The 21,284-nt window shown below is 37.3% G+C and overlaps 1 protein-coding gene across 4 annotated transcripts in view; it reads right to left on the minus strand.

Moving 5' to 3' along the window:
- Nucleotides 1-875: 875 nt before the first annotated feature.
- GLCCI1 (glucocorticoid induced 1) overlaps nt 876-21,284 on the minus strand; it is a 98,665-nt gene continuing 78,256 nt past the window's right edge. For all 4 annotated transcript variants that reach the window (XM_074340766.2, XM_088797735.1, XM_019729779.3 and 1 more), the window contains 3 exons: nt 18,954-19,164; nt 5,001-5,121; nt 876-3,809 (listed from right to left, as the gene is read on the minus strand). In XM_074340766.2, coding sequence (XP_074196867.2) covers nt 3,464-3,809; nt 5,001-5,121; nt 18,954-19,164 — 678 coding nt within the window. In that variant the 3' untranslated portion in view covers nt 876-3,463. The remainder of the gene's footprint in view (nt 3,810-5,000; nt 5,122-18,953; nt 19,165-21,284) is intronic.

The raw sequence follows: 21,284 nt of genomic DNA on the forward strand, positions 1-21,284 counted from the left end.
CTGATAGACTGACTTGCCTCTCAGGGATGTTAATACATTAAGGTTATTATGTGATTCAATCAAGTAGAGATGGGGCTGAGAATTCCACGTTTCTTTCACATTCACTTGGAGTGGAACTTCTAACTTGTATAAGATAGTTTCCTGCCTAAATTATGTAGTATCATCAAGAAGACGGTCGACAGATCTCACCACTGAAAAGTTGTATTTTACTTTTTTCAGCCCAAAACACAGATACTGAATAGTCATTTTTAAGTTCGATTTAAGGTCAAATCTTATCAATCTCTCTGACGAGAAGTGCTTCGGAAATGAATACTCTGCTGGTAAATTATTTCTCCAAGTGGTTTGTTTTTGCTTTCAGGACACTATGTGGCCTATCATGACCCTGTTTGGAAAGCTGGGCATAATATCAACACTGCTTTGTCCTATAAAGCTTTTCTCCCTCTTACCCTGAATATAAACATAAATAAAAAGCGCAAAAATTAAATTTTTTTTTTTTCTGTAGCTTCCATTGCAAGAAATATGCACCTTCCTCTGAGGTAATTTCACCACACAGACTTATTTCCACAAATAATTCTTAGGTATAAAAAAATGACATGGGGACAATGTTTTCTCTTTTTAAGGTGCTCATATTTGGGAGCAGTACAAAGACCTGGGAACTTTAGACATCTAGCTTCTTACCTTGTGATGGAAAGTGTGTAAATTAAATGTCAAGAGGAAACCAAGCTGTGGAAATCTGATCCCGTCAGACTCCCTACTGCCCCCGAGATGCAGGTCAGGAGCTCACTGAGCACTGAATACTGCCATTACCTGGAGCCGCATTCATTTCTGTCAGGTAAGAGGCTAACCATCCGGTCTTTCCAAAAACATGTCAACTGTTCCAGTTTTACTAATAACTTTATTTAAATAAGACACAGGAACTTCTATACTGAAAAAAATACAAAACGAAAGCCACACATTTCCTTGTGTAAAGCCATATTGTATGCTGTCTCGAATACTGTTCAGCGCAGTGGCTAGAATGAAACAGTACCACTATATACAAAATTTAAACAATTTCTGACAAATTTCTACAGCTGGATGTAGAATACATTTGAGCTCAACAACTTCTGGGAAATTTACATGGCAAAGCATAAGCTTTTAACACATTTGGTTCAAATTTTAATATATTCTACGAACAAATGTACAACACAATTAATATTCAGCGTCTCATGAGAAAATAAAAGCACATGTCACCATAAATATTGTACATCAGAATTCATCACCAAAAAAGCATATTCGGTCCATCTTTCAGAAATTGATATTGATACTATTGCATCTTATTTGGACAAAAGCAGAGCATAAGATCAACACATCATGTAATGCTAAATCAGGTATCAGAAGTTAATGGAGCTCATATTTATCTTACAGAATAATTTTCTTCCTTTAACCATAACCTACAAAATATAGTATTTTCATCAAGGCCTGAGATTATTAGGGTTAAAGGTGTCTGCTGCTGAAGAGATTGTTTTAAAAGGTTCCCCTGTGAAAATGGCAAAAGTAAACTGAGTCTTTTTCCATGACAGTCTCCTACTATATAACACTGACTAATTAAAAGGAGCCAGAATGCACCTTCAGGAGAGAGTATTACTGCACACTTTGGTGGGAAGATAATTGGGATCATGACAAAATAATACATAGAATACACACACACACACACACACACACTCACACAAACATATACACACATATATATATGCCATTTCTTTAAAAAAAAAAATCAATGGTGTTGCTTTCATCTTTATCACTTCTTCCTTCTTCAATCTCCTTAGAAAATAAAGAAAAACCCAGGAATAACTGAAGGGAACTGAAACGTTCCTGTAGCTGTCGGCACCTCGTTCCCCTAATTCTTAAGAAAATTGTGCCATACACTTTAGGTGCAGATGGAAACAACTCTTGTTTTATTGAACCTGAAAACAATGGAATAAAAATACAAAAACTTCCCTTTGCTTTTGGATACTCTCTTTGTGCTGTAGAAAACAACGTCTGAAAGTCAGGTTCCTCCCCTGACAAATCAGGAGTATCTAGGACTCTCTTCACATGCTGTCGATACATTAGGTCAAGTCCGCAAGTTCAAGGCTACTTACTTGGGTGTATGCTCTACTCTGCACATCCAAAACATTAACAGCACTATTCATAGTATTATGGGAGGCTTAAATGAGACAGCTTCAAACTACTGCTTTTGTAAGTCACCAAATAACCTGCCTACTTATGTTGCGTTGATTCTAAGACCCACATATTCTCTCTCTATGTGAATGCAATTCGTGCACCTAAACTGCTTGAGGAAAGCAATAACCAAAAGTGTGTCATTTTCCAACCTGCAAGTGAAAGAATTTCCAACAGAGAAACTAAACATTAATATGTCTTTAGAGAAAACAGTAGCATTTCATGACCTTGATGGCCAACAGTAACACAAAAATCTCAATCATCCCCTGCGAAACTTCACTTGTTCTGAATTTAAACCTAGACATTGTCTTTAAATTCCCTCACACACATCACACTCAATGTGGAATGTTTATGTACAGTCTGGTACTGGACACTTTATTTGTGACATGGAACAGTCATTAACTGAGCAACACCTGAACTTGTTAAAAAAAACAAAAAGCCATGTTGACACGTTGAAATGGTGAATATAGCAGTTGTTTTACTTGTAACCACATGACAACAGTGATGTCAGACACCACAGATTTGCTGGTTCTTCTCATGTTCCCCATGTCCAGGATTATCATTCTCCTAGGGTTGAATGCACTTCTTATTCTAAGAATGTGGAATGTGATGAGGAAAGGGAAATGCGTAAAATAAGGAAAGGCAAAAAGAGTGATGTTCCCTCTTTAGCTTTTTAGCTGTGAAATATTTAATATCCCGATATGATATACATTCCAAGTTACCTGAGTTTAGACTTCACCTGAAGTACCTGAAGCGAGGCCATAGGGTGGGCACTGTGCAACTGTTGTGGCCATTCATTCTATTTTATTTTTTTGCATTGTATGTAGTACGGAAGTTAGAAACAAACACCTGGATCAATTGTAAACATAATCCTGAAGTACAGTATTTTCCATAGGACAAAACACAGCAAGACATTTTCTATTGAGACAGGCAACTTTTTGATAATAGAGCTTATTTTACTGAAGAATTTGGAACAAAACACAGGACACGGACGACTCTGTCAAACATACTATGAAATGCATAGTCTCCACTTAAAATGCTGAATGACACACACGCATACTTTGCAAGCATCGCTGCCTTCCACAAAACCTGCTGACGAGGAGTTCCGTCCCTGCCAAGATCAGCTAAGAGATACGTTATGATGCCGATAAGGAGTTTGTTGTCGGTGGTGGTGTTTGGAAAGTCTGTCACTCCATGCACATGGAAGTCTGAGGGCTAGTCCCTGACCCATGGGACGCAGGGGAGAGGCCAGCTCCCCCCTGCCTCAGATGATCACATAGTTCTGAGCAGAGATGTGCTCTTCACTCTGCAGTTCCTGTAGGGGCGGCGGCAGCGGGGACGGCTGCTGGACAGAAGCCTCCGTGGCGCCAGCCGTGCTGGTGTCATCAGAAAGCGACGTGAAGGAAACCCGGGACGAGAGCTGCTCAACGGTCAGGGTGGCCAGGGCTGAGCTCTGGCCCGAGTTAGGAGCGTTCTTGAGCATCAGGTCGGAGGCAGGTAAGAGAGGGCCTAGGAGTTTTACAGGACAGAAAGCTGATCCGGTTGGGATGAAATTAACCTTGTTTTTGTCAGGACATGAAAAGAGAGGGGCTGAGACAGGCTGACGAGACCTAAAACCGTGAAACAAAAGGAGGTTTACAATCACTAAAAAAGGTAAGCACTTTCTAAATTAAGTGGAGTTGTCTAAAACAGCTAAAATGTGAATGGCAGGGAATGAGTTCAGTGTACACAGAGGGATAAACATCTTCCATAGCACAAGTCAGCTGGCAGACTACTGATGTACACAGCACTGAAGTGAGATTTCAGATGAAAGGATTTCTAAAAAGGCTGGGCACGGTTTTTCAGAGGTCGTTAGTTTGCTTTCCATCATTTGGGAATGTGGAAACACCTCTTACATTATAGCTGAAGATTATGCAAGGTTAGAATGACCTTTTGCGTGAAGAAAAAGTATGTTGGGAGAGGGATTACCCCATCATATATTTGGTTTTGAGCATTTCCTCCTTTTTCTGCATCTCTATATATACTTCTAACACAGATCAGGAAAAAAAAAAAGTTTCAGTCGTTTCTGGAAGAGCCAGTCAGCCCAGCAGAGCAGGGCCCACAAGCCTTTCCTCGCCTCCCGCTCCCAGACGCTAAGCCATCAGCTTCTGCAGGACGGGCTCTGTCCCCAGCTAGGCTGCAAGAGGACGGCGGCCTCCACTAGACACCTGTCCTGCAGCAAAGGGATGGGTGAGCCCAGGAGCCACAAGGTCTTTTTTTTTTTGGTGCTATTCCGCCAAGTATTTACAGCACGATCCTCTTTTTTTTTTTTTTTAATTTCTAATTTATACATACTGAAATTTCAAAAAGAAAAAGAAAAAAATCTGTGAACAGAAAGTCTCAATTCAATGAATACACACGCTAGATGTGTCTACAGGGAAGGAGACTGGTTTCCCTCTGGCTGTGGAGTCGCTGTCCTTGGGCCAGCTCCACGCGGACATGAACTCTGCCGCTACCTGTCGTGGTGTTAGCCGTCTGTACTCATCGGGCCTTGGAAGGGAAATGTCTTCATGACTAAAAACAGATCTTTTAGCTAGGAAGGATGAATTTCCAAGGTTCTTTTGTATTAGCTCACATTTTTCCAGTATACAGACTCCAGTTCTCCTTTCATAAGATCTCTTTTGCCCTATTCAATTCTCTTTTCAGAATTTTGAAACACATTATCAGCTGGATGGAGTAGTTGATTCATCTGTAATCAACTGGTCTCGGTAAAAAGCTTTACAGCTTTGCAGATCCCAGCTGATAGAAAAGACATTACTTACGCCATTTCCTCAAAGACCTTCACTCGCTCACATCCCTCTGGGGGCTCCCGTTTGAACATGTAGCTGTTGTTTGGTTTGGGAGATGAAGCATACTTGGGTAACGGTGAGCTACTCCCACTGTCTGTAAATTTAAAGCAGTTATATTAACTAGTGATTGAACGCTCTTTTAAATTAAATTTGATTTCCAAACAAGCAGCCTTTTGCACAATTTATCCACTATTGCCCCTCTGCTTCCACCACAGAGCTTCCTTTATTGAAAAGTTATTTCTAACACCCTTGTGTAGTACATTTCTTGTAAATAAAAGCTTCAGTGCAACAGTAATCTGCCACACTACAGAACATGAAAGGACAGTATTTTTTGGTCCAGAAAACTGCATTTTGAATGAAGTAGAGCTGCAGTGCTGAAAACAAATACATTATTATGTATTTCAAAAATGTAAATGAATGGTGTAATATGTATAAATTATGCAGAAAAATTGTAAGAGATTTTAACATAGGGTTCTCTATGTGATTCTCACTGTCCAATGTAATTGAAAATTTTACTATGTGGAATAATCTTCATTACAAAATTTCTCAGAAATGTTACTTTTACTAAACATCATGAATAACGTGTATACAGGGAAAAAGGTTTATAACACAATGTCTTTTTTCTCAGCCCACTATGAAAAAGGCAATTTGTGCAGAATTTTGCCTTGAAAATGCCTGTATAAAAGGACTTTTTCAGCATAATTTGTATTGTTTGCTACTGAAAGCATGAGAAATCTAAAAGCATCTCTATCTAACATGTTTTCTTCATATTTTTGACAAAAAAGAAAATGGTCTATTCATGAAAAGCCACAAAACTTATATGCAATTTCTCCCTTTCCTACCTGGCAAATTTGGTGGAAATTTGAATTTGGTAGAAATTCAAATCCACCAAAATGTGTCATTATCTCTGTAAGATGCCAAGCTGTAAAGTCAGTAACATCTGCATTCCTGTATAAATACAATAGTCCTATTTAAACAAATTCTGACTTAACACAAACCAATCCCCACTGCTAAAATACTACGTACATGGTCTTTTTAAAAATAATTGTTTTATTTTTCAATTATAGTTGACATACAATATTATATTAGTTTCAGGTGTACCACATAGTGATTAGACATTTATATAACTTATGAAGTGCATGATTTATTGCAATGTATCATTTTCATATATATTTTGAAAGATGACATTTGTGCCATAATTATTAAGTTGGTGCAGAAGTAACCGTGGTTTAAAAGGTTAAAAATAATTGCAAAACCCGCAATTACTTTTGCACCAACCTAATATATTTGTCACAATTTTGATAAGCTGTTTTGGATTAGGATACAGAACATAGTCTGAGCCTCAGAATCTGAGTAATAGGGATTTTTTTTTTATCACTATTAACAAAGTATAGTGCATATTTAGAAAGCAGATCCTTGAGGCACACTTCTAGTGTATTTGGTGAAGGATTCAAAGAGCTTCTATTAGTCTTGGGAATGCAGATGTGTGCTTCTATTTGAATATGGTTATATCTCTGGCTGGGAAATCACAGCCTGCAAAATAACAAGGCTAAACTATTGAGAAACCTAGCAAACCACAGTTTCCCCATCGTTACTGTTTATGCATGTCCCTAGAGGTTATGCACACTCTCTTGGAAAGAATTAAGTGTTAGAATTAAGTTTGGTTTCTTCACATACCACTCAGATTTGAGGACTCTCTTAGGGTCAACACTCACACTGCATTGCTGGGACAAAGGTGGGGGCAGGCAGGATATGATTTTTCTCTCTTAGGTAGATGTAAAGCTTCATCAGCCTGACTGGAGTCTGCATTTGCTGCTCTCTAGTTGAGCTACGCTAGACCAAGAAGACTGTTCCACAATCAAAAACTGGTGAGAATGAAACCTGGAACTTGGTGTAATACCAAAAATACAGCTTGACCTTGCTTTCCTATCCAAATAGCAACAAGCCATGCAGAGGAAATACATGAGGAAGCAGATACGGCATGTGATGCCTCCATGGAGATCACTGCTGGTCACGCACAGCCCCACGGTGTGCAAAAGAGGCCTAACACCGGGGGCTCGAAACTTTTCACGAGCTTGTTCTGCCATCAGCTGGGGCGTGACCATGTCAGTAATCAAGGATCCACCCTATTATCATGTGGCCACAGTTACAATCTTCTGTGTTCTATTTCTTACTGCATCATGAGGCCTACCCACATGAGTCCTCTCCTAACTTTATTGATGATTTCAAGAGACTTTCCCCGAATTGAAAGTTAGATGTGAGATGGATCATATACAAAGCTGATTATTTTCCTATTAACAATCTACAATCAATTAAATGTCTTTCCTTCCTGAAATCTTTCTAATTTCTAAACATTTTCTACAAAACACACACACACACACACACACACACACACACACACACATAAATATATACATTTAATGCTTGGTGGTCTAGAAAAACAAAGCTTGAAAGAAAAAAATTGGAACCATTAACAGATTTGTTCAATCTGGAGTTTTTTCCTCAGGTAAATACATAATCTGAGAGTGCAAAGAGAAACAGAATGGAGATGCCTCACCTGCAGTTTAGGCTCTGTTACTAGTTGTACAAGCTTTCAACTACCTCTCTGAGTTTCTACATAACTAAAGGAATTGCCACTTCTAACTCTAAAATTCTGTGATTTCTTTTAATGGTTCTAACATACAAAAAGGGAACACTGTAGCTTTTTTTATTCTTTACAAAATGGCATGCTTTAAAAACAACCCACATACCCACATGAACAACCTATTCTACCCTTTACAGACTTGGATTTCTAACATTCATTTAGAACTCTTTGTTGAATTTAACAACCACATTTCAGTAACAGAACATTGTAAATGTGAGGTGAGCACGCCTGTTCAGGAGATTCAAGATGAAAAGTCTCATGGTAATCTTAATTCAATCCCTTCTGTTCACAAGTATGATAAATTTTCTCGTTCATTCTGTTATCCCACAGTAGGAAATAACTAGACATGTAGTTGAGATTAAGTGAAATGTTACTTTATGTTCTTATAAAATCATAGCCAATGTCAATACTCAAATTAAATGCAACGAAAATGACTATATGGCTGTCTATCTTCATAATGGTCTCATCTATATTTATAAAACAGAACCCCCCAACTCTGAAAATGAAGAGTATGGAAACATTTTATTGGCTATTTTATTATAACAGTTTATCATACTTATTTATGCATGTGTACCATATTTACCATCAAAATACAAGTAGTTTGTAAAATATATTTAAACACATGATAATGAATGAAAGCTTGGAAAAATTAGAGGTATTACTAAAGTTTGGAATTCCATGTAGAAAAAATATTCATTAAACTACGTGTACTTTTAGAGTTTAAGTTTTCTGAATTTCTCTTTATAACTGGCTTTCATTATTTCTGATATGTTAAGTTGTATGACTCATAATTCTGGTATAAAAAAGTCATATATATTAAGTTGGTTTATTTATGTGGACAGATATGTAAATCCTTCGCCATGGTTCTATTCTAGTCCTAAGTCTTTAGATGTGCTTTATCTCCTACTACCAGATTACTTCACCAAATTAAGTGGCATTAATTCCAAAACTAGTAATATAATTACAGAGAAGTGGTTCTTAACTCTGGTTTCACATTATAGTCATCAGAAGATGTTTTAAAAATACCAATAAATACCAGTGTCCAGACCTCATCCCTAAGAGATTCTGATTTTCGTCTGGGGTGCTGCCCAGTCATGTGCTCCCTTTTTCTGGTAAAGCTCTCAGATGTTTCCGAAGTACAGACAAATTTGAGAACCAACCATGAAAAGGTGAAAGCACTGGTTTGGAGTCAGACCATCTGACTTCTACTTCTACCTAGGCCTGACTGCAGCACCTAGGAAAACGACGATCCCTTTGTTTCCTGATCTGTAAAATGGGAATAACTATTGATTTCCTAGCTATGAAAAATGTGTGTAAAAGGATTAGTCTGAAAACAGAAAGGTCTCCACACATATTACTATAATAGCAGACACATCATTCCTAATTTGCAAATTAAAAAAGGCAGACCATTCAGAAATTAAATGCCTATTCCACTCTCTCTTGGCAGAAGAGAATAACAGAAATGTCATTTCTAATAGATCTGCACACTCTAACTTTAGTCAAATACATAAAGGGAAGATTTTGTGCCTGGTAGGAAAGCAGAGCAATATTTGGAGTACCAGATTCTCCCGTTCATGACTGCTAGCATGAACTCTGTCAGTTCACGATGGCACCCTTCGGCATATAGAGATCATACTGAAAGGAAAACCAGTGCCTAAGGCATGCAGATTCTATAGATTCCTCTACAAAGAAAATATTTTTTATAACAAGTGCACCAATCACCAGTAGAATGTAATTCTTATTCTATCTCTCACAGATAGAATAACAGGCTGGGAAAGTGAGCACAGGGTTTAACCAACACTCCAACACTATACTCAGTGACATATGAAGGGCATAATTAATAGTTAGCCAATAGAGTTAGACTAGAAATATGATTGACTAAATAGGATCTAAACAGAATTACTAGTCTGCTATTGAAGTTACTTCTTTTACTTCAGGAAATAAAACTATCAGCTGTAGTGTGGTCTGATGGCCTAATGACATCAAGAGACACACAGAATATAATTGTATAGCATTTCTTGGCAACAAACTTTTGGAACAGTTAGCATCACCAATCTATTGAAAAGCCTGCATTTTTATTTAACTCTAAGACCAGATTGTAAACAGGTAAGGAGAACATTAGGCTTTTAAAAACAGTCTCTAAGGTTTCCCTGAAATTTCCAAGTCAACCAAGACATTAGCTATAGCTAAGACTCCCTTAAACCAGCACTCTACAAAGGGTAAGTAGGATAAAAAAATAATATCACAACCTTTGCTACTTATATTTTTGAACTTTGTTTCAAGTAAGACTGCAATTTGAATAATTGGGTCTTAACTTAGATTCCAAATGTTAGGCCCATTAATTAAATATTTGTCATATGTGGGAGGTGTTTTATATTTTAATCACTTGTCATTTTATAAGTATTCACACTGAATTTACACCAATTTATAAATTCAGCAAACAAATGACAGTTCTTCCATTGTTTCTGTGTACTCAGCATAAGTACAATGCTTTTCCCACAAACGTAATCCTATGTAAAAGGATATGCAAAACAACACTGCTTATTCCTGTCTCCACATCTGATGTGGACTTGTTGGTGCCTTAAGTACTCAGAATCTGACTCTGTGACATGGCAGGTAAAAATGAAAGCAAACCACTTTACTGAAGATTGTCCTCCAACCAATTTATAGACTGAAACCATGACTCTTATAAATGTAAATCGCAATGGTAAAAACCAAGCTGAAAACAAATTTCAGATTATACAGAATCTGTTACATCTTGAAAGCAATGTAAATAAGGATTGCAGGAAAATCGTCCTGATACAATCTTACATTTTTATGTTCTTGAACTTTTTAAATGGAAACATTTCCAGAGACATCAGTTTTCAAAAACCATTAGAAAAACACTCTTCATATTAAAATGCTCCTAAAGCGTCCTACGGGGGGGGGGGGGGGGGGAAGAAAAATGAACACTTCTAATAAAAGTTTCACTGTAATTTTAAACGCTCATTTAGATACTTATGGCGTGCCTAACTATATGCAAAATAGAAGGCAAAGCAACACGTTGTAACTGCCTTGTGTTAGGTAAAACTCGGTATTTCCTCCCCCCCCCCCCTCCAATTCTTGCTAAAAGGAAATGGTATTATAACATCTTCAGGGAGAAAGCAACACAGAACTCTAAGCTTATCATTCCAGTTGCCTAAAAGCCCGTTGCTTCTCTGATATGCACTGCCTTCCTTATTAATGGCGGTTATCGCCCATATCTCCCAAGCTAGAAATTTCTTAGAACTTTGCCTTCATCCTCTTCTCCCTTTTCCTCCCTCACCTTGTACATTTAATCAGCCCTCATGTGCTGCTGCGTCTCCTTCCATTCTCCTCCTCCAGTTCCTCAGCCCTGTGCTACCCTTTCGCATCCTTGCCCCACCCCTGGTGTTTTCCCAACTGAGGTGCACAACACAATCTGCTGACACGCAGGAAGAAAATATTAGGACATTAATACATATGTACTTTCTATCTTTAAAAATAAGGAAGGAAGCTTTACTGGCACATATTTAGTTTGTGGACTGAATTACACACATATATAATTTAGAAATATATGAATTTATATTAAGGGTACAGATTAAAACTGCTGAAAAAGGTGTGTAATAAAGCAAGTTTGGAGACTACAGGACTAGACGCCTGAAACAGCACCTTATCTTGTCATCCTGCTGTCTCCCTCCATGTCTGCAGTTTCACCTGAGTTATGGGCCTTAAAGATAAAGCTGGTCATGTCCTTTAGCTGACAAAAGACCTTTGCTTGGCTCTTCGTTTCTCGTAGCAAGGTCTACGAGGCCCTTTATAAAACAGTGGCCTTTCTACCTCTCTACTCTCACTGCTTTCTACTTCCCACCATTCACACCTATGCTCCAGCTACACGATTTCTTACTGTTCCCTACACACCAGGCCTTTTCACAGCTGAACACCCGAATAAAGGCTGTTCCTCCTGCAAAGGCAGCAAGTAGTGTGACGTTCCTCCAGAAGATCCTTGTTGGCGTCTGGACTGCACAGAACTTAGGGAACTTACTTCATTTCTCTGAGCCTCAGATACCCCATTCTTAAAATAATGGCCCTTTCCCTACTCATAGGATTGTGGTAATATTACAGGAGATAACAAAGATAAAATTACCTGAGCGCACTTAGTCATCATGACAATCCCATGAGGCAGGTACCATCATTATCCCTAATTTACAGGTGAGGAAAATTGCGCTACAAGAGGTTGAGTAACGTGCCCAAGGACACATAATTAGTAAGTGGCAGAGCAGGGATTCAACCTGGCTGCACCAGAGTCAGAGTTCATTACCGTTATGCTAGGTGCCTAAGTGTTGATCTATCTCAACTCTAGTGTCCTCATTAGATATATGAGGAGGTGACTAGATGATCAAGTTATTCCCAATCTAACATTCCATGCGTCTAACTAAAGTCTTACAGCTCAGGTAACAGCTGCAGTGGGTCTGCCTTCTGTTAGACTCACAGAGACACAGTGTAAGGGGTGCATCGGTATTTCTTCTTAGAGGAACACAAAAGATAATGGGGAGAAAAAAATTCAACAGATCGCCTTTTCTTCTAGCCTGATTGATAACCCTATTTTCTCCCTAGTTATGATTAGAGTAGATCATGAGACGGGTTTTAGCAAAGTTAATTCCTTTCCCCTAATTTCAACAGGAAACTTGAACTCCAATGGCTTCTTTGAAAGGCCTATCACTGAGCATAATCTTAGCTTGGCTACTCTTGTATCGTCTCTTTTTTTGGAGGTGATGCGGGAAGAGAGAGAGATTATCACACTCTTCCTGAACATTCAAAAACCTAACATATAATTTAACAACTTAAAGAAAAAGACACTAATATTTTCAACACAGCTATAAAAATACATCTTAAAAAAAATGTACATACCATGAAGAAAGGTTTTAAAGGATTACTCAAAAAAATCTCCACTAAGCACCACTCCATGCCAGGTACTACTCTATTTGCTAAGGCTAAAGCAACAAGTAAGACATAGTTACCTACTCTGGCTGAAGCTTCCATTCTGGTAAGTAGATACTAGGAGATTAAGCGAAAGTTATACTTAGGCATGTTAAAAAATTTTGGTTTGCTTCTATTCTAGTCTCTGGGTTGTTAACTGCTAGGACTGAGTTGTATACTTAATTAGTTTTAAATTATGAATAGTAACTCATCCAGACAGCCTAGCACAGCATCTGCCATTAGCACAATTGTGAACATTTTCCGAAAGAGAAGAAACAAGGCATTTACTGGGTGTTTCTTATGAGCTGTCAAAATAGGAATACATGTAATTTTAGATGTAATAAACAGGAAAAATGACCTTAGAGACATAATTCTATAACAGATTAGTTTTTTTCAAACAGCAGCTAATATTGATTGATTGACTGGGGTGACACTGGTGAATAAAATTATATAGGTTTCAAGTGTGCAATTCAATAATACATCATCTGTACATTGCATTGTGTGCTCACCACCCACAGTCAGTTCTTCCACCACCATATGTTTGATCACCTTTACCCTGTTCTACCTCCACTTCTCCCCTCTCCCCTCTGATAACCACCATATTGTTGTCTGTGTCTATGAGTTTGTTTTGTTTCTTCTTTCATTGCTTTAGGACAGATTAGTTTTAACCTTTGTTGGAACTATGTATCTCAATACTCTTTGTAATTCTACCTCCAAGAGGTTCTTTTAGGATGATAACTATGCTAGAACCATATAGGGAGAATCATTTGATAGAGAAACAGATTTAGGCTCAAAGGCAGTGATTTGGGATGGTGGCTAAAAGAAGTATATCCAACATACCTATTTTCACAATATAAACCACAAAAAAGTGCTACAAAATCTTGGCTGATTAGGCTACCTAGAAGATAGAGGGTTAAAGTACGGTAAGGACAGAGGTCAAAAATTAAGAAATAGAGTCCTAGAGATAAATGCTAATAGAGTTAAATTGTATGTAGAAAGAAATAAGATGTCAAAAAGAGTCTCTTTCAAAAGTCTGCCCAGGGTCAGCTCTAGACCCTGAAAAAGATAATACATTTTTTTCTTTCCTGCAACTAAGGGCTGCTTAGTCCCAACACTCAAAGTTTAGAAATATTAATATTTATGAGCTAAATCACAGTATGAGTTAAATAGACTTTTATGCATTGGCCTTGGGAAACTCCATCCACATAACATACATTGTTCCTGTGAGAAAATATAGTTTAAGTTCCAAGTAACCGACTTATGGACTCTTGGAATACAACTCTCAGTAGTTGGCCTGAGTAGAATAGCTGAGTTGACTTCATGATTAGAATAATCAATGTTTCCACTCTGTCTTGCAAAATTGCAGAATTTTATAACAACGGCCTATGTGAACTGTGCCAAAGATCAACTGTAAGTAGCAGACTGAAGTCTAGATTTTGTGGCTTGCCCAGCACCAGTTTGGCTACCATCAAGGAACGCTGGCAGAGCTGCTAAAAAGAACTAATATTTTGACGCTGCCATCTGTGTTATATAAGTGACTGTTTTTCTCCCTTCCATTTTGGGCATAATAATGTCGAAGAATTTAGGCAAACTCTTAGGGTATATTCTGGGATGTCAAGATGAGAGCGCTCGTTCTGGGTCCCCGAATTCTCCACAGAGACCATAATGTAAGATCGGTGGCTGTTACTAGGTTAGTTAACCTGGCAACTTTACACGCGACCAGAATGGACGCCATCAGTCTTTTGGTCACTGGAAACAACGGGCAAAAAAAACCCCACAAAAAAACAAAACCTGAAAACAGTCTCTTAACGGCTGGACCTTTCTCAATAGAGTGTTTTTGTCCTGGCATTGCAACCGAAATAGCCAAAGGAAAAAACCAATAGGCTAATCAACTAGTCTTTGAGAGGCCTCAAATTACACATGATTCAAGGAGAAGAATGGATGTTAGAAATAGGCAGCAAAAACGTGAGCAAAGTCAGGAAAAGAATAAATGTTTAAAAAATGAGTGCTACAAGAATAATCAGCTCACTAGCAAGTCTCTCACTAGAGCATCCACTCACAATGGCCCTCCCCCCTCCTGCGCATGTCTATTGGGGACCTAATGCGTCTGAACCAGCTATTCTGCCACAGAACAAACTTCTCTACAGCAACTTCAGAATATGGAGGTGCTGCTTCAAATCGATCCCAGTTAACTGCAAAATTACAGTATCACCTCTGTTGTCATAGTTAGTGACACAAACCTGTTATAAATCTATAACTTCTACTTTTTTTCAAACCTGTTATAAATCTATAACTTCTACTTTTTTCTTTCCTGTAAATTCAAAGAAACAAAAGATAAATTTATGCTTTATTGTGGAAAAATGAAAGTTATAAGATAGGATTAGAATCTTTAAAAACAAAACAAAACAAAAAAACCAACCAGAATTTAGACTGTACATAGAAAAGCAATGAGTCAGAGACTATATTCTATAGCTTGAATGATATAATACATGTAAGTTTCAGAAACTATAAAACTGACAGCTTCCTCTTTTGTACCTTTAGTATTCAGAACATACTTGTGTAATAGTGTATTATTTATTTACATTACCATTACTCCCGATTAGACTACAAATTCCTTATAAACAGAGAGTACATCTTATCCATTTCTATTTCTCGACTTTCGAGTAGAGTACCTGACATACAGTAACATTCAACAAATGTTTCCTGAATAAACTACAAGTATTAATTCAGCTGAAATACATAAACCACAACTCCTGATCCTAAAATACATATATATGTGTGTATATACTTGTATACATATATAAAATAGATGTTACTTTAATTTTCTCTTCACAAAGATGGTAGTTGATTTGTTTGAGAAGTTTGAAACTTTAAATTTTAATAGGTCACACATTTTTCCAGGGAACAGTAACATCAACTTGATCTTTAGCACAAAGTAATGTTTCAAGCTAAATATGGAAGATGTGTTAAAAAATTCAAGTCATGAAGTCTGAAACCTGAAACTGAGGTAGTCTTGTAGAAAACAGAGAAAAATGTCTTAAATGATTCTGAGATTTCCATAATTTATAAAGACATTTTTAAAAAAAAATTACTATTAGTCACACCTAAAATCATATATCGAGTGTTTACTAAGTACCAAGGGTTGTGCTAAGCACTTTGCTACAGTATCTCATTTAACCCCAATAATGCTACAAGGTAGATGTTATCACCACTTTTACTAAGAAATATATTTTTTAACTATTAGGAAAAGACTACTGGCCTTAGAGATGATCTGAACCAATGTTCTCATTATATGTTAAAAAAAAAAACACATGAAAAAGCAAGAGAAACAGAAGAAAGAAAAGAAGACGTTTGTGTTATGCAGGTGGACGTCTAGTATTGGAAGAATAAAAGAGCGTAGAGGAAAATATACAAAAACATGAAAGAATTCAGATTATTGCACTGTCTCAAAAACATAGCTGCACTCTCATGTTTATTGCAGCATTAGTCACAATAGTCAAGACATGGAAACAGCCTAAGTGTCCACTGACAGATGCATGGATAAAGGTCATGTGGTGTATACATACAACGAAATATTATTCAGCCATGAAAAAAGAGGGAAACCATACCATTTGCAACAACATGGATGAACCTTGAGGGTATTACGCTAAGTAAAATAAGTCACACAGGGGAAAACACTGTACATACTCGCTTATATGTGGAATCTTAGTAGGATAGTGGTTGCCAGGGGCTGAGGAAATGGGCAGATGTTGGTCGAAGGGTACAAACGTTCAGTTATAAGTAAGTTCTGGGGAATCTAAGGTACAGCGTGGTGACTGTAGTTAACAATACTGTGTTGTATACTTGAGAGTTGCTAGGAGAGGAGAGCTTTTGTGTTCTCACCATAACAACAACAAAAGGGTAATTACGAGAGGTGAGGGATGTTAATCAACCTTGTGGTAAACATTTCACAACGGATACATGTAGCAAATCATCGCACTGTACATGTTAAAATTATACAATGTTTTACATCAATTAAATCTCAATAAAACTAGAACAAAATTCAAATCATTAGATAATTGACAGAAATCAGACAAGAGAGGGAAGTTTGGGCTAAATTGTAGAGAACAAGTAAATAGTTTGCATTTTTCCTGAAGGCACTGGGAAGCTGACAGACACATAATTAAAATGATGATTATTTTTACAGCAGCAGCTACCATTGACTGAATCCTTAGAAATTAATGCAAGTTTTATGCACAAAACTTCACAGGACTCAAATCCATTCTTGTGTGTCAAAGCCAGTGAAGCTCTTAACTCCCTGGTTGAGTGTTTTCTGCAAAAGAACTTGCAGGAGAGTGACATGAATAAACTTTCTCATAATACAACGGATTGTAAATCTTCAGGAAAAAGAGATATTGAAGAGCATATACGGTTTTAAACTTAGACTCTGAGTACCTCCTCTGAACTGCAGAAACCACACGTTCATTTGCCTCATGGAATATAGTCGGTTAGAAGCCCCGAAGACAACCTCATACCCAGTTAACCAAAAGGGAACTCATCTATCATCTTCTTAATACATTTCCTTCTTGGTTCAGCGTCTTTCAATTATCTACAGCATTAAACTCAGAAAGTAGAAAACAAAACTCCAGAATTAATTGCCTAGTCCTAACTATCACTGTTATTTTTACTTTCCATTTTAACCCAACTACAAGTGCTAATAAAACAGCAAAAGTGGTCAACCTGAAATGCACTTTTCTTTTCTACTGGTATAACAAAGAACGGGTTTTGGAGTGAATCAGACAGACGTGTTTTGCCGTCAAGTTACGATTAACACTTCAATTTACCTTCAAAACAAATATTCCTACTACCAACAAGATGTTTTCTTGTTTTATTGTGAAACATCCACAATAAAACTGTTGTCTGGGAATGATTAAAAGTACTTGCTCCGGGAGGATGCCTCAGTGAAGTGAAGGTTCCCTAGGCTGACATTCCACAAAATGAAGACTTCTCACTTACAGTGAGAGGCAAAGAGATGTTTATGGTACTATACTGCCTTCCATCCAACCTTAATGGAGTAAGGGAGTTCACAAGGCTTTCAATAATGAAAGGGGAGAACTGGCGAGATCCATCCACAGAAATAAGAGCCAAAGACAAAAGGAGCTTCCATTTAACATGTTGGCAGCGAGTTAGGCACAATGATGAATGAAAGACGCCAGACACAGAAGAGTCCACACTGTACCATTCCATTTCTATGGAACTCAGTTAACAGAGAAAACCTAGATTATGGTGACAGAAGTCGGAACAGTGGTTACTTCCGGGTAGAGAGGGGAAGGATGCTGTCTGGGACGGGGGCCACGGGAACCTTCTGGGGTCTAAAAATGTTCTGTATCTTGATCTAGGCAGTAGTGTCACGAGAGCACATATATGTAAAAATTCATTGGGCTGGGCACTTTACCTGTAAAAATACCTCAAAATAAAATAAACTAAGGGGTCAAAGTTGGACAAGGGGGTCAAAGTAGGACAAGGACCATGAAAATTCTGTAATTTTCTATAAACTTTAACTTGTTTATATTTAAATTTTTCTTTTGACTACGATGTATTTCTCTATGGCGAGAAGCAGTATATGTATTCTAAGCTCAGCATTTCTTTGAAAGTAGCTAGGAAGCTGGAAGCTGGGCAGTCTTTGCTGCCTTCTGCGTCTAGGTCTGAGGTGGCCAGAAACTGAAAGAAGAGAGTGAGCGCTGGTAGACAAGTACCTGACACTGGGTAAAGAGAACATGGTGCAACAGTTTGGGCTGAGAAGCAACAAAAACTCCCGGAGGCTCTGCCCTCTTATGGGAATTACTTAATAATTCATGTACATACCATAATATAATCCCTCATGTCCTATAGGTACTTATTAAACTTTATCTACTTGGTTAAAAATATACTAATTCTTCTAACAGAATTTTTAGAAATTATTTCCTCCCAAATCAATCTGAGTATGAAATCTAACTTGAGGACGAGAAATATTAATTCTACCATGATCATTATTAGCTTTGGGTAATTCCAAGGAAAAACCTGTGTGTTATACAGTGTGAAGCTGTGCATTAGCTCTTAGAACCATGCGCTGTGCTTCTCTGACACATTTTATGGAAGATGTTTGTAAGAGTCACAAAGAAGGGGGTATGTGAAACCAATGAATAAATAAACCTAGATTAACCAAGCCTTTCCAATCCCACCATTCAACAAAAGAAAAAAAAAAATGATGCAATGGTCTAAGACAAAGAAAGCATAATGAGCAAGGCCCTACAAGGAACCCTCTAAGTGGATGGCTTCATTCTTACCTTTATCACGATCATAGAGCAGGTCTTCTGTTGAGCAAGGGCTACCGTCCTGGGATTCCGGGGGACAAAAGGGCGACACACAGGGCGAATGGCTGCTGCAGCTACTGCTGCGCTCCTGGACAGAGGGGGTCTGCGTGTCGATGCTGCGAGTGCTGCTGCTCCGGTAGTGAGCGGGGAGAGGGGCTCTCCGGCCGTCCGGTATATCCAAAGGCTGTAAGGCCACCAACGATCAGACAGGTGAATGACACTGCACACTCTCGGCTCACATAGAAAACACGGCATTTCCTTTGATTTCATAGTCTACTACTATCGTCACCATAATGGATTCTTCAGAGAATAAAAATATCCATCTTATAGCTGAAAGTAATTTCTGCATGTTACCTTTATGGAAGGAAAGGTTTCTTTCAAATCCCAAAGTAGTTAGATTTCAAAATACTAAGGATAAATTGTCGTCAAAATTCCATAGCTGCCCACATTCGTGGTTAGCACTTCCCATAATACTCCTCAAGGACAGGGGCATCTTTTAAAGGGTTTCTTGTATTCCTAATGCCAAGTACTGTGTCTGGCACATAACAGATATTCAATAAACATCCATCCACTGAATGAATTCATCGAACTGCTCAATAAATCACTTTGCCTTGCTAATAAGAAAAGTGAAATCTCATATGCATAGGTATGAAACTTTCTGTTTGCTCATTCTTTCTTATTTTAATTTTGGAGGCCAGGAACCCCAAAGAGGCTTATTCTATCAGTACTCAATGAAGGATATTAACATAACTCAGAACAATTCTACTAACTTGGAATCCAACTGAGAAGAACTACTCATACTTTTGCTTACCATGTTTCCCCAAAAATAAGACCTAGCTGAACCATCAGCTCTAAGGCATCTTTTGGAGCAAAAATTAGTATAAGACCCAGTCTTACTTTACTATAATATAGGACCGGATATAATATAATATAATATAATATAATATAATATAATATAATATAATATAATAGTGGGTCTAATATAATACAATACAATATAATATAATACTGGGTCTTATATAACTAATATAATATAAGACTGGGTCTTATATTATAGTAAAATAAGGCTGGATCTTATATTAATTTTTGCTCTAAAAGACGCATTAGAGCTGATGGTCCGGCTAGGTCTTATTTTCGGGGAAACACGGTAGTTCCAACGCATTGTTGAGTAGCAAAAAGAAGAAACAGAAACTATAACCATAGAATCATGTATTTTGAACCTGATAAGACATTAGTCTAATGTCTTCACAAATAGAGAACATATAGTTTAGAGCACCTGGTGACACAGCTAATTAAATGGCATCAAAGCTTCTGCCTCAGTATAAACTCTTTCTACTCTGCTTCCGCTGTAAAGACAAATCTTACTCCATTTTCCTCACCTATGTGCTAAAAAAGTACGGTGAACAAATAAAACTTTATATATTTAAAATACTTTTGTTATTAAATAGACAAGATTGCAATGCTAGGAAAAAGAACCAATACACTCTTAATTTATTTACAAGTTATTTTCACTAGTTACTGCTCCTACTCAGCTTTGTCATTTGAAAGCTTTTAGCAACACTGTCAGAGAAAAGTAAAGATAAAATTAGGCAAGATTCAAAGTGTATCTTTTTTTCTATAATGAACAACTTAAGTGACTTCACTAAAATAAAAAACTTCATTTAGCCACGCAACGCTGCCAAACCAAAACTACACCATCTTTACAACCTGACAATGAATTACTACTCTATTGTAAAGAGAATATATTATATAAGTATGGTCAAATGCTAAGAAAATGTTACTTTATTATTTGCATTTTTTCTTTTATTTAACTAAATTTAGATTTTAATTACAACTCTGTACTAAATCTTAGAATGAACAAATAAATAATTGGCACAGTTTTTTATAGACAAGACTGTATGATGCTTAAAGTAAGATGTGTAAGGTTCTGAGGACAACCCATAAAGAAAGATCATTTTGGAAAATATATTTGAGAGCTTAATGACAGTTATTTCTTAAAACTTAGATATTTAAATCAATAAAATTTTACTTTAATAAAAGTGTCAATATTGGTAATCAGGAAAAGAATAATGTATCAATTTGTAAGCTGAAAACATTTAAGAATTAGAGTCATCCTTCGTTCCTGTCCTGTTTGATAAACGATCTTTCTGTATTCACATTTCTTAATCTGTAACTGAGAATATATAGTAGTTTCCTTAACCAACTTTTGATCTGTTGAGGAGGGGGGTGTTTAGAATAATGAGAATAACAAAACAGATTTTAGAAATCTACATGTTTAAATAAAGTAACAATGGGTTAAATATA

The sequence above is a fragment of the Rhinolophus sinicus genome, chromosome 4 (assembly GCF_057876585.1).
Source record: "Rhinolophus sinicus isolate RSI-liver-muscle chromosome 4, RSI-T2T, whole genome shotgun sequence".
Taxonomy (NCBI): Eukaryota; Metazoa; Chordata; class Mammalia; order Chiroptera; family Rhinolophidae; genus Rhinolophus; species Rhinolophus sinicus.